Source organism: Xyrauchen texanus, chromosome 26, assembly GCF_025860055.1.
Source record: "Xyrauchen texanus isolate HMW12.3.18 chromosome 26, RBS_HiC_50CHRs, whole genome shotgun sequence".
NCBI lineage: Eukaryota > Metazoa > Chordata > Actinopteri > Cypriniformes > Catostomidae > Xyrauchen > Xyrauchen texanus.
Window position 1 is genome coordinate 32186850 of NC_068301.1, and position 15458 is coordinate 32202307.

The following is a 15458-nucleotide window of genomic DNA, read 5'->3' on the forward strand; positions in this document are numbered from 1 at the left end:
TGTTACATGCGTGTTCGTTTACATAAGAATTAATGTCCCCAACATTTTAGCCAGTCACGCTGCTTCCGTCCTCTCGTCTGCTCTGTGTTGGAGGCGGGGCTCAGGCAGCTCCTCCACATACACAGAGCATACAGCGACACGTGTTACTTGAGGCTATTAGGTGTTTTTCCCGACAACTGCATAATTAGAGCCAGAAAGTTTGGAAGAATAAGTTCAAATGGGCTTTGTTTCTAAGCCGCATTCCACAGCTCCGGTGTGGGAACGTTTGGGCTTTACGCCGAATGAGAGAGGAGACCTCATTAACGTGAACAAGTTGATATGTCGACATTGTTTAAAAACAGTGGCAATGAAAAGTTACAACTAACCTAAAAGCTAATCTAAAACATAACCATCCCATCCCGTTTTACGATCTGGAAACAAAAACCGCAGTTGGAGATAGAGGGGCCTTCCTGACTCTAATTTGTTTTTGACATTTCCAATTCCAATGTTTGAATATTCTTAAGAATGAAAAGTGAATTGCTCTTTGAAAGGGTGTACTTGCATTATTATGCAATAATATTGTTTATCGCAATTATTTCTGGAACAATATATCATCCAACATAAGTAGTTATCGTGACAGGCCTACATGTTTGTTTACCCAACCTGTATCACATCAGTGGCCCTCCATTCACTCCAATGCAAAAGGTTTCTGGATGAGGTTTGTTTGTCCAGGAAATCAATAGGATGGACTGGAGGGAAGTAGAGGAAGCATTTGTGGCATGTCATTCATGCTTCAAAGGCTTCTCACAAAAGCCAAACTCCAAGAGGTGTTGCCTATTTGGCTTGTTTACTTGAAACAACTCACACCTGCCGATGTCGAGTGTCCCCCTCCGTCCCTGGGGCTATTGTGTGACTGCACATCACTCATCACCCTCCCATGTGATAAACTATATTTTGAGGTCTCTGAATGCCAACTTATCTGAGGCTGTGCTCTGCGTAATCTTGTTATAATAAAGCTAGCCCTGCCAAGCTTCTCTGGATCACATGAATGCATGTTTATGTGGGCACCCATGCCTGTGAAGACATGCCAGTTAGCACGCTGGTCTGTGCAGCAGCTGAGCCACATCAAATTGCAGATGTGTATAATAACGAAGTACAAATACTTTGTTACTGTACTTAAGTACAGCTTTTAAATATTTACTTTAGTATAAATATTTCTTTGGACTTTCACTAATACATTTTGAAGAGAATATTGAAACTTTTACTCCAATAAATTTAACAGCTGTACATGCAAATGTGCGTGCAGATTGGCGATAGTGATGTGTGATTCATTGAAAGAATCATTTGAGTCGAATATTTTAAATTTGATTCATTTGAACTGAATAAAGTTTCAAAAAGAGGTCTGAATGATTCGTTTTGCAAATCATGAATCTGAATCAAAATCACAAGCGAAGCACGCGCTAGATTACCTTTCCCTCATCTGTCTCCCGTGGGGAAGACAAGAAACTGCTCATTTAAACTTAAACATTATGAAAGCTGTGAAATAATGAAGTTATGTGCGATCAGTCTCCCGCTTATCCAGGACACCTGGTCATATACAAGTCAATCACATGAGTTCACATTTTACATTTAACCAAGGTACGATGTGTATGAATAATTACCAGCGCTCATGAACATTTCCAACTATTTTTATATTTTATGAAGATGGATGAATGGTCTGTGCATAAGAAAAATAGTTTTCTGGTGGTTGATAAACTGTAATATTTACTTTGTAGAGTATTTATGCTACATTATGAGCTAACTAGGGTTTTCTGGACGGTTGTTAGGACATGCTATGCAGTTGTCAAGGCAATCTCTTCTATGTGTTTTGGCGCATTGCTACAGTATGTCGTCGGCAGGTTGTTGATATGCTGTTGTTTTCTGTTTTTAGAACATTGCTCTGAAGTTGCCAGGGTGTTGTAGGTGGTTGCTATGTTGTTGTTTTAACTTTATCTTTAGCACATTTCTCTGAAGTTGCTATGTTGTTGTTTTAAACTTTGTCTTTAGCACATTGCTCTGAAGTTGCCACAGTGTTCTAGGTGGTTGACAGGTTGTTGCTATGCTGTTGTAAAGTTGTTTTAACTCCTTTTTAGCACATTGCTATGCAGTTGCCATCGTGTTCTGGGTGGTTGCTTATTGGCCCAAATAAAAAGAGCCCATCCCCACAATTCTCTGTTCTGATCACTAATATGACTCAACTCTCTCCTTCAGTGTTCCAGTTTTTATGGTCTGTGGTGTTCATTTACACTCATCCTATAAATATAATTCTGATGAGAGTTGAATGTGCCATTAAAGGGATAGTTTATTTAAAAATGAAAGTTCTCTCATAATTTTCTCACCCTCATTCGATCCTAGATGTGTATGAATTTCATATTTTTTTCCTGCATAACACAAAAAAAAGAAAGGGAAAAAAAAAGATTTTCAGAAGAATATTGCTGTTATTGTAGGTCAGTTCAATGTAAGTGAATGGTGGCCAGACTTTTTAAAGCTCCATAAAGCACATAAATGCAGTATAAGACTAATCCATAAGACTCAAGTTTCCTCAATGTCTTCTGAACCGATTCAATTGGTTTTGGGTGAGAATAGACCAAAATACAACTCGTTTTCGACTATAAACCTTGACATTAGCAGTCTCCTTGGCAATCAGAATTTCAAGCTTGATTACACTTCATATAGTGCCAACTAGAGCTCTACATCAAGCACTAGAAAGTGAAAATGAGCTTGAAATCATGATCATGCCTATAGATTGCAATGGCATGATATGCACTGAAAATTAGAAATAGTTTTGTTTTCACCCAAAACCGACTGAATCGCTTCTGAGGACATGGATTTAACCACTGTAGTAGTATGGATAACTTTATGCTCCCTTAATGTGCTTTTTGTAGCTTGAAATGTCTGGCCACCATTCACTTGCATTGAATTGACCTATAAAGCTGAAATATTCTTATAAAATTGTTGTGTTCTGCAGAAGAAAGTCATACACATCTGGGTTGGCATGAGGGTTTGTAAATGAGCACCACCAATCAAATAAGTTGCCTTGAGTGTAATGTACTGTTCCGTAATTTTATGCAATTTGCTTTTCACTTTTGATACTTAAGTAAATTTAAAATCAATTACATACTTTTACTTAAGTCGTTTTCTCATGAGCTACTTTTACTTGAGTCAATTTCCATGAAGGTATCTTACATTTACTCCAGGGTGACAAATGGATACTTTTATACAACACCTGTCAAAGTGCCTCAGTGTGGTTTGGGTGGGCAGCAGGACAGGAAGGGTGGAATTTTTCAGATCCCTGTTAAGAGGGGCTGTGATTCACCCCTTACCTTTAGGCCATGGGAGCACAGGACAAACCCATATGCTAAATTTAATGCTGAGTTTCACATGCCTCCCAGGCCTCACGCTTTGCCCTACTGACATAGAATCATGTTGAATTGTAGGGGTGATGGATGCATTGTTCTCTCTTTCTCATTGCCACTTTTGTGTTATTGCTCAGTTATTCCAAACCAAGGGTATGTTTACCCTAGTGGTACTTATGTGGGTTCCACTACTTGGAAAGATTCACTTTTTAAATAATTAAAACAGAAATGACAACTTTAAAATATTAGGGCTGTCAAAAATTGAAAACCGTGCTAAAGGCCTTCATAGTGCAGATGTGAAGGTTTAACATGTTGTTCTGTCTACAGGACTGGCCGTTTGATGACGGCGCTCCCCCTCCCTCTAAAGTTGTAGAGGACTGGCTCAGTCTACTGAAGAGACGTTTCATGGAAGAGCCCGGCTGCTGTGTGGCTGTTCACTGCGTGGCCGGTCTCGGAAGGTCAGTTAATGTGCTTGCAGAAACAAAATCGCAAGACCTGAAGATTTCAACATACCGGTTAGCTGTTTTATACCCAGCTCTGATAACTCAAAGGGAAATGGGTTAATTTCTCATCTTGTGGACAAACAAGTAAGCCCACCTCTAGTGTTGTGTTCTAGACTTTAATCTGGAGAAGAATGTGGACTGTGTGTGATATAGAACATGGTGCACCTCTGGGTTCTCATGAGACTCATCTCCTCTTTTAACCATGGACAAATTTAATTGTCTCTAATGCACTAAAATCGTACTTTTGCCTTCATGGTGAGTGAGAGGTGCTGTCTGGAGGTTTTTAAGGGGACAGAGTGCACCGCCAAAGTCAACAGTCTCATTAGTGCACTTATTCGGCTACGATCCCACTGTGTTTTTAGGGCTATCGGGGTGAGGGCTGAAGACAAAACAGGAAGTTGCTTTTTTTACGAGCATTTATTTTTATTGTCCTTCTCAAAAGTGTGCTCTTTCCATGACCTTTATGGCAGGCTGTCTATCCCACATGACAAAGATTATTTAGCCATAAGTGACACTAATGGTTGTATTTTTGTTCAGTCCCATTTTTGATCAAATGGCTCTTTTAGTTTGGTATAAAGTGTTGTTTGCCTTCAAAATTCAGTCCCATTGATTTCCTTTGCTGGCAGCACTAACACAGAAAAATCATCACTGGCAGACAAAAACAAAGTGTTGTTCTTTAAAACAATGTTCAACAACACATTCTGTAACACAGCAGCTAAATGTTACTATTGTTTGTATCAAGCTAAAACTAATATGCTAATGAACGCCCTCATTTATTTAAATATTAATATAAATATCAGTGAATTAAATGAAACCAATGGTGTATAGCCTTTAAAGGAATAGTTCACACAAAAATTATAATTGTTTTCCAGGTAATTAACATTCAGTAATAAAGACCAAATTCAAAAGACTTTGGGTTCTGCCATGAATTCCTTTTGCTAGCATCACCACAGAAAACTCAACACTGTTCTCAAACCCACTATTCCACAACATAACAGACTATCACAGTTATAAATATGGAATAATATGTGTCTCATAAGGTGCTCCTGAAGATAATGTATTTATGATCTATTGGTGCGCATACAGACAAAGCATAACACCACAAAATATGGCTATTAAACAACAAGTGACGTTAGGAAGAGGAGGTAGTCTGACCTCGCTGCTTTCATCTTTTGGGCGGTAAAAATCTGTCTCTGACGCACTTTATCCACTTCCGAAGGGAATCGACCTCAACTCTTAAATGAGTGCCAGAGTTTTTTGGCCCGACTCATTTATCTTCATCCAATTCAGATGGCAAGTACTGTTCAGAGCTTGGGATACACCATATGATTGAGCATTCTTGCCTTTACAGTGTATGTTTTAAAGTGGAGTTTTGATAATTAGTGGTGTATGCTAATGTAAGCCTCACTACTGTATTACTATTGCTCATATGGTGGCGTATGGATTTTAACAAACCTTTAACCATAAATATTACATTTAGGCATGTAACTCATCTGTGCAGACTTGAACTGATTCCTCAAATTATGTGGCTTTGTGTTGCAGTGTTTCGTTTATCAGTTTGATCTCACTGAGTGTGTTTTTTATATAACTTTCTGCAGAGCTCCAGTACTAGTGGCTGTGGCTCTGATTGAGAGTGGGATGAAGTATGAAGATGCCATCCAGTTCATCAGACAGTACGTACAGCTTTCTCTTGACTTCATTCAAGGACGACAATCCTTGAGTTCACCACATTCATATAAGTGGATCTTTAAAGATTTATGTAAAGCTTTCAGTCACAGCACTTTCTAAAATACCTTTTTCTTAACAGGACTAAGCTTAAAGCTTTGAGCACGAAGATACACACTAAAGTCAGACAAGCTTTACAGAATGACGAATTAGAGATATCTGCTAACAGCGTGATTTTCAGTAAAATGCACTTTAATAAACTGGTAAAAAATTTAAGAAATGTAATGTGTACATTGGCTGGAATAAAGAGTCTCAACAATCAAGCCACAACTCAATAGAAATAAACCACAACACATCTTAATTAAACCACAGCACTACTAAATTCAACCACAACCCGATAGAAATAAACCACAACACGATAGAAATAAACCACAACCCGATAGAAATAAACCACAACCCGATAGAAATAAACCACAACACATCTTAATTAAACCACAGCACTACTAAATTCAACCACAACCCGATAGAAATAAACCACAACACTACTAAATTCAACCACAACCCGATAGAAATAAACCACAACACAATAGAAATAAACCACAACACAATAGAAATAAACCACAACACATCTTAATTAAACCACAGCACTACTAAATTCAACCACAACCCGATAGAAATAAACCACAACACAATAGAAATAAACCACAACACAATAGAAATAAACCACAACACATCTTAATTAAACCACAGCACTACTAAATTCAACCACAACCCGATAGAAATAAACCACAACACAATAGAAATAAACCACAACACATCTTAATTAAACCACAGCACTACTAAATTCAACCACAACCCGATAGAAATAAACCACAACACAATAGAAATAAACCACAACCCGATAGAAATAAACCACAACACAATAGAAATAAACCACAACACAATAGAAATAAACCACAACACAATAGAAATAAACCACAACACAATAGAAATAAACCACAACACATCTGAATTCAACCACAACACAATAGAAATAAACCACAACACATCTGAAATAAACCACAACACAATAGAAATAAACCACAACACATCTAAATTAAACCATAACCCAGTAGAAATAAACCACAACACTACTAAATTCAACCACAACACTACTAAATTCAACCACAACACTACTAAATTCAACCACAACACAATAGAAATAAACCACAACACAACTTAATTAAACCACAATCCAATAGAAATGAACCACAACACAATAGAAATGAACCACAACACAATAGAAATAAACCACAACACATCTTAATTAAACCACAGCACTACTAAATTCAACCACAACCCGATAGAAATAAACCACAACCCAATAGAAATAAACCACAACCCAATAGAAATAAACCACAACCCGATAGAAATAAACCACAACCCGATAGAAATAAACCACAACCCGATAGAAATAAACCACAACACAATAGAAATAAACCACAACACATCTAAATTAAACCATAACCCAGTAGAAATAAACCACAACACTACTAAATTCAACCACAACACAATAGAAATAAACCACAACACAATAGAAATAAACCACAACACAATAGAAATAAACCACAACACAATAGAAATAAACCACAACACAATAGAAATAAACCACAACACAATAGAAATAAACCACAACACATCTGAATTCAACCACAACACAATAGAAATAAACCACAACACAACTAAATTCAACCACAACACAACTTAATTAAACCACAACACAATAGAAATAAACCACAACACAATAGAAATAAACCACAACACAATAGAAATAAACCACAACACAATAGAAATAAACCACAACACATCTGAATTCAACCACAACACAATAGAAATAAACCACAACACATCTGAAATAAACCACAACACAATAGAAATAAACCACAACACATCTAAATTAAACCATAACCCAGTAGAAATAAACCACAACACTACTAAATTCAACCACAACACTACTAAATTCAACCACAACACTACTAAATTCAACCACAACACAATAGAAATAAACCACAACACAACTAAATTCAACCACAACACAACTTAATTAAACCACAATCCAATAGAAATGAACCACAACACATCTAAATTCAACCACAACACAATAGAAATAAACCACAACACAATAGAAATAAACCACAACACAATAGAAATAAACCACAACACATCTAAATTAAACCATAACCCAATAGAAATCAACCACAACACATCTAAATTCAACCACAACACAATAGAAATAAACCACAACACATCTAAATTAAACCACAACACAATAGAAATAAACCACAACACAACTAAATTCAACCACAACACAATAGAAATAAACCACAACACATCTAAATTAAACCACAACCCAATAGAAATAAACCACAACACATCTAATTAAACCATAACCAAATAGAAATCAACCACGACACATCTAAATTCACACTACTAAATTAAAACACAACCCAATAGAAATAAACCACAACACATCTAAATTCAACCACAACACAATAGAAATAAACCACAACACTACTAAATTAAACCACAACCCAATAGAAATGAACCACAACCCAATAGAAATAAACCACAACACATCCAAATTCAACCACAACACATCCAAATTCAACCACAACACATCCAAATTCAACCACAACACATCCAAATTCAACCACAACACAATAGAAATAAACCACAACACATCCAAATTCAACCACAACACAGTAGAAATAAACCACGACGCATCCAAATTCAACCACGACACAATAGAAATAAACCACATCTAAATTCAACCACAACACATTATAAATAAACCACAACACATTTAAGAAACCACACAACTAATTGAAGGCACAAAACAAAATTTGTAAGAAAATAAATATCTGTAAAAATACTGATCTTATTTTCCCTGAAGTGCTCTGGACATGAAATACCTGGTTGGGTTTCTACCAGAACACTTATTGCAGTGCTGTTGTTTATTCCTGTTGTATTTTCAGCTTTTATTTGCTTTACTAATTGGATTTTGTTGTGCAACCCTGGGCCACTGTAAAATATTGCACAGAATTTAATATGCTGTTTATTTTACCATTTGGTTCCCCAAGAACATGTCATTAAACTAGCTTTGTTATCCTTTTCTCACGACTTGAATGTGACTTGTACAAGAGTATATATGGACGTGTAACTATATTTCTATAATTATTTTTTTTGTCTATGAAATCCTGTTTACCATCCAAACACAGGACTTTCATGGACTTGCATTAGAAAAGAGCATATTCTCTGATAATATGACAGACGGCAACAGTTTCTGTTGGGGCTTAGCGAAGGGTCAGTTGTAAGATAAATCAGCATTGTAACCGTCATCTGTACAACTTAAATTGCTAATAGCTCTTTCTTTGATTTTCACAGGAAGCGCAGGGGTGCAATAAACAGCAAGCAGCTTTCCTATCTAGAGAAATATCGGCCCAAACAGAGACTGCGCTACAAGCACACGCACATTTTCAAGAACAAGTGCTGCATCATGTAACCACATCCTCACCCCAACCACGTTAAACCGGATGGACTAAGCCACAACTGATGCACTTCGCTGATTTGCCATTCAAATACAAACTGATTCCATCTGGTTGAAGTTGAATACCCCACTGGTGCCTAAATCCTCACTCTGTGGAGTGGATACTGCCATGACCTTTCTAAGATGCACGGCTCTAAGGTCACTAAAAGGCTGCGTATATCCAAGGTCAATGAGCTACGCCAAAGGCAACCTTTGACCCTGCACCAGGACTAATCTTGCCTCAAATGATTGTGATTTGTCTGAAAGAGCCAGCTGGTGTGAAAACAATGTGAATTGTGGAAAAATGTGTGCTTTCTCGCTCTCTTGTTTTTGTTTCTACCACATCCCCGCTCTGCCCCACCAGGAGTCAGATTTTTAGATGACTACGGTTAATACTTTCAGTTTTTAGCACAAATCATTTCACTTCTGACAACCGTGATGCTTTGATGTTTTGTGAGCAAACAATGGTAAAGGTGGGAAGATGAAGGGCTCATGTGAACAGTATTTCTGTTGCTTAAACCAGCTCTCTGCTGTTTCCAGTACAATTGAGTACCAGAGATTAAATGGTTTCTGAAAAATAGATGGAGGCTCATGAATTAAACCAGGAGAATGCTTATGCGTATATATGTGCTTAACTTGTCAATCAAATTTTGGTTTATTGGAGAAGTTTTTATGTATTAGGAAGATTGCAGGGCTGAATTAAAGGGATAGTTTATCCAAAATGGTTGTTTCAGGCCCATATGATTAACGTTCTTCCATAAAGCATAAAGGGAGAACTCTTGAAGAATGTTTATGCTGCGGTCTTCCATACAGTTAAAAGTGGATGGAAAAAGGGCTGTCAAGCTCCAAAAAGGACACCATACAAGTAGTCAATACAACTTTTGCACTTTATTCTAGGCCTTCTAAAGCCACACGATAGCTTTGTGTAAGGAATAAACTGAATTGTAATCTATATTCACTGAAAATCATGCTTGACAGACATGGTCACCATTCACTTGTATTGTATGGACAAGAGCAGCTTGTACATTCTGCCATAAATAACTCCTTTTGTGTTCCATAGAAGGAAAGTCATGTCTTTTGTGACCCAGGATCAGTTAATGATGACAGAATTAACTTTTTGGATGACCTATCACTTTTAAATGTTTAAACCTTTCAGGACTCTGTGAAAGTTATGTGTTGACTAGTTGAACTGTACAATAATGTACCTCCATTCAGGTCAACAGGCATCAGGTGGTAAAAAGTGGCTCTTTATGGATGAATTATGAGATTGTGGTTTGAAGTTGCTTTTCTCTGTTTTTTTTTTTAAGAACACCTCCAGCTGCATAATACAAATAAAGGCTATTGCAACAAGAATCAGGACTTGTTTTTTTATTTTTGTATGAAATGACCATGTCATGTGTAAGTTTACAGATTTTCAGAATAATCCCATTCTGCCATCTGTAGGATGAGAACTTGAAATGTCCTTGCTTAAACAGGTGTAACAGCATTCGTCGCTAGTGAAGAACAGACATCCCATAAGGAATTCTATAAAATTTCTTAAAATAAAGAAAAGTATCCATCTAAACTGGCAAAAGGAAAGTTTCAGTGCACTTGCTTTCCATAGGCTTCTTGGTATATGCTACTTAACATGCATCACATGCTAAATTTAGGACTGATAAACAATATCATTTCTTATTGCCTTCAGGAGATTTTTTAGGAATTGAATCGATTAGAATAAAAAGTTCTGCTTAGTTTGAATTGTTTAGAATATAATAGTTTTTTTACTTTTTGTTGTCAGTGTTTGTATATATAAAAATATACACACTACTGGCCAACGTTTTGAAATGCTTGACTGAAATGTTTCTCATGATCTTAAAAATCTTTTGATCTGAAGGCTGTAGCCTATGCTTAAATGTTTAAATTAGTTTTGTAGACAAAAATGTTATTGTGCCACCATATTCATTTATTTCATTATAAAACTAAAAGTAAAAAAATAATAATAAAGAAAAGCAGGCAATAAGTGCCCAACATAGGCTGTTAAAAAGCATCCCAGGGTGATTCCTCAAGAAGTTGTTTGAGAAAATGTCAAGAGTTCATGTCTGCACATTCTAGACAAAGGGTGAAAACTTTGAAGATGCTAAAATATAACACTGTTTTCATTTATTTAGAATTTTGTTTAGTCACAACATAATTCCCATAGTTCCATTTATGTTATTCCATAGATGACTTTATTATTATTATAACGTGAAGAAAGAAAAAATAATTATATATATATATATAATAAAGAATGAGTAAGAACCTTTGAACTGTAGTATGTATAATATATATATATATATAGATATATAGATATATAATCACACACACACCGATGATCCAAAACATTATGACCGCTTACAGGTGAAACTAATAACTTTGATAATATCCTAACAAGACCAATGTCAAGGTCTAAGTAGATTAGATGGTAAGTGAACAATAACTTCTCAATTAACTTGTAACTAATCAACAAGTTGCATGCTGGAGTAAAGACCTAGTGTGACAAGGGCCAAATTGTTGTGGCCAGACGACAGTGGTCTGAGGAGGGTTGGGTGCCCAATAGAAGGTCTACTGTGACATGTCACAACATGTTTTTAATGATGGTTACTGTCATGAACGGAGTCAACACCGTGTGTGCTTTGACATGGAAACAGGTTAATAATGAAAATGTAAAGCGCTAAGTCCTTTATTTGCTATACTCTGCTCATGTCAACTTTCGACCAATCAACACTAATGACATCCTCCTTTTAAAAGAAACTGCTGAATTTAATCCTGTGTTCTCTAATCAATTTACTCACCAAGCATGAAATATGAGTCGCAAGAAACACAAATTCAATTGGTCACTACATTAAGCTAATTCATAACGGCATTACTTTCTTTTTTTCAGGCTTGTGCATATTATGTGAATACAGAACACATTTTAATTAACTTCTTCATTAAACACTCTTTGTTTCCCCTTTTTTTCAAGGGGATCAATAGTTCATTTCAAGACTTAAGAGTCCGGTTTGTGGTATAAAGAGCATGGAACAATTTATAAATTCAGTCCCTGAACAGTCTTGCACACTCCCTGAGCAAGTTACTGTAGCTGACACTCTGGTGAGATGGCACATGTAAGACCAGCATGTGTCTGTGTAGATGTCTTTTGTGTCAAGTTGGGTGTATCCTGTGTCTGTGTGGGCATACTTATTCCACTGACATCCATAAGGTCCATGAATTCAGGATCCAAAGTGTGTTCTGGCACTGCTGAATGAACGTGTACTTTCTGAAGGTGATGGTGATTTCTCCTGATCAGCCTCCCTTCAGGCATTTTTACTACATAAGACCTTAGAAAAAGGACCCTTAACACGGACAGCCTTAATGCAGGTACATTTCTTACTCCATTTTGGCAGTTGTAGAAGAATGATTTTGCCAGGGCATCTGCATTCTGACTTTTTTCATCTTCAGGCCAGGTAGGTTTCAGATTCCCCTCCAGGGTAGGGAGGAGTTCTGCTGGACACAGATAGGGTGGCCCTGTAAGACACTAGAGCCAACAGGGGTCCTTTTGTCTCTAAATGTTCTTGGCCACCTCTACGGCCATTGCTTTGTTGGAAGTGTGGACTTGAAGTAACATGGAAAAAGTTATTCTTTAATGAAGTCACAGAATTCTTTACTAGAAAACTGTGGTCCATTGTCACACGATTCCAAAATGAGCAAAGGTGGTTTTGAGTTTTCTGACTCTCTGTTTTCTGAGAGAACAGAGAGTAACTGGATCTTAATATATATCTGGAGTAGTATTATGATACTACCAGGTAATGGCATTTATTGAGTTTGCACAGGTCTACAGCTATCTTCTCCCAGGGCCAACAGGGTAATTCACTTGAAATCAATGGATCTTTGCACTGTGCTGCCCTTATCTCACTGCAGTATGAGCACTCCTGCACATGCTGTTTAATGTCCTGTGAGATTTTAGGCCACCAAACTGACTGGTAAGGTCTTTCACAAAACTTGTGTAGGCCTTGATGTCCATCATGTCAAGGGTTTATTCCCTCATACAAATAGGAATAACTAAACGTCTTCCTCTCACTACAAATCCTTGGTGTGCAGACAGCTCTCCTCTCACCTGAAAATACTCTTGGATGGCTTCTGTTGCACTTGCTGCATACTCTGGCCAACTGTTCCTGGTGAACCAGAGGACTGACTGCAGCTGGCTGTCTGATTCAGTGGAGCAAATGAACATTTGCTCCATTTCTCTGTGAGTTGCAGGTAGGTTACTGACAACAGAAGTGATGTATGCAGTTACTTCGTTATGCCTGTCAGTGCTGTCGGTGGTGTGGTCTGGCATCAGCTATAGCCAGGGCTGGACTGGTTATCTGGCATACCAGGCATTTTTCCGGTGGGCCGATGCACTTTGGGGCTGATCAGAGGTGGACTGGCCATCGGGAGAACCGTGCGGGCTGGTGGGTCGGCCGCGAAATGTGCCGAACGGGCCGCGATAAGCTAAAATGACCCTCCTCGTTATACAGAACGGACCACAAAATGGTGCCGCGATATGCAGAAAAAGACCCCCCCACCCCCCCACCCCCTGCTCAACAACTTTTGAGCCAGTTGCCGTGTAAAATCCCAGGCCGATTTCTCTTCCCAATCCAGCCCTGGCTACAGCCATTGTCTTCCCAGGAGCATACTCTACAATGCAACTGTATCGTATTAGCCATATTGAAAGCCTTTGGCACCTGAAACGAACATTATTAAGGTCTTTACTGTTGATGAGTGGGACATACAACCGTTTATACAAAAATGCCATACTTTGTTTTATAGAAATCATATTACATCTAACCATGGCACTTACCAGACACATGTGCATCCATACCTTACCCAAGTGTACTACATGCTTCGGGTTTGTAATACTGCCAATATAGCACCTAAACATGGATTGAAAACAAAACTGCAAAACCCCAGGTGTTTGTCACTCTCTCAAGCATTGATGTAAAGTCCCCTTGCACCTTCAGGGTCTATGAAGAAATAACAATGTATGGCAATGAGATTAAAATAATTGTCTCTTTCAGAGTTTAGATGTGTGGCAAGGCTCATATATTCTCAAGTTGAATTTCTATGGCAAAGAAATGTGGTTTTTTTTTACTGGCTGATTATTTTTCAAGTAAAGAAGCACAAACTCAATTATCCTTTATAGATAAATGGATTAATTAAGTATGTTTTTGACAACTAAAGGATTTGTTGCCAGAAGGATGCTGCTAACTGCATCCCAAGATGCCAGTTGTACTAACTGAAATAATTGACTCCCTTATTCTACAACCAGAGAAAATTAATTTTCTATTTATTCAATATTACAGCATGAAGCCCATCCACAGCATATCCATACAGCAGACAGGGGCAAGTCGTCACACTTTATATTCTGTGAATATTTCTCATGGTGTCTTTATTTCCAAAAGTCAATTGCTGCACACTGTAAAAAAATTACTGTAAATCTACGGCCAAATTCCTACAGCAATTTACTGCGATTCTTAAATACAGTAGTTTGCTGTTAAAAATTTTGCATTCTGAGAGATCAAGAGCAGGCACACTGTGAAGTGACTAATTTTACAGTAAATAGCTGTTCTATGCAAGGCATTAGGGGAAAATGAACATTTAAAATCGTGATATCATCTTGGTGAAAGCTATAGTGACATTTTGAAACATATATATATATATATATATATATGTGTATATCATGATGCTTCTGACCAACTCAGAAGCCTTCACTTGTCTGTCAAATGAGAAGTCAAATGAAAAAAATAAAATCAACCTTTGAAACAATTTACATATTAAATGTACAGTTTTGCCAGGATTGAAAAGTGTATTTTTATGATAAAAACAAAACAAAAACAACAACAAACTGCACACAGTAAAATAAGAGCATAGCACTGCATTGTGGGTTATAATGGTGACATACCCATAAGCCTTTGCACTTGAATAAGTATGCATGCTTTGGGAATGCATTGGGGCTACAAAAATGTAAAACAAAAAACAGACAAAAAAACATGTACAAAAGTTTTTATTCAGACTATTTGAAGTCTTAGTTTAACTAGTGTTGTAGTTTTGTTATCAATAGTTGTGTTTTGTTTGAAGTCACCATTATGGCGATTAGTGTTCTCTTGAGCTGGCACCTCGGACCTTATTTATTATTATATTATGTTCTTCCGGCCAGTCAATTTGTGTTTAAGTAAAACACGAGTTGATGCACTGTGCTAGTTAGAAGACAAAACTAAAGGTCAGACTGAATATCTGATCCTAGCTCGTAAATGGCATTAAATGTGTCAATAGTGATGCATTACACATGAAAACATTAAAGCATAAACAGTAAAA

The 15458-nt window shown here is 37.2% G+C and overlaps 1 protein-coding gene across 1 annotated transcript in view; it reads left to right on the plus strand.

The window, feature by feature from the left end:
• LOC127620321 (protein tyrosine phosphatase type IVA 3-like) overlaps positions 1-10460 on the plus strand; it is a 44116-nt gene extending 33656 nt beyond the window's left edge. Inside the window, exons 4-6 of the mRNA XM_052093518.1 lie at positions 3702-3832; positions 5476-5550; positions 8966-10460. Coding sequence (XP_051949478.1) covers positions 3702-3832; positions 5476-5550; positions 8966-9083 — 324 coding nt within the window. The 3' untranslated portion in view covers positions 9084-10460. The remainder of the gene's footprint in view (positions 1-3701; positions 3833-5475; positions 5551-8965) is intronic.
• Positions 10461-15458: the final 4998 nt, after the last annotated feature.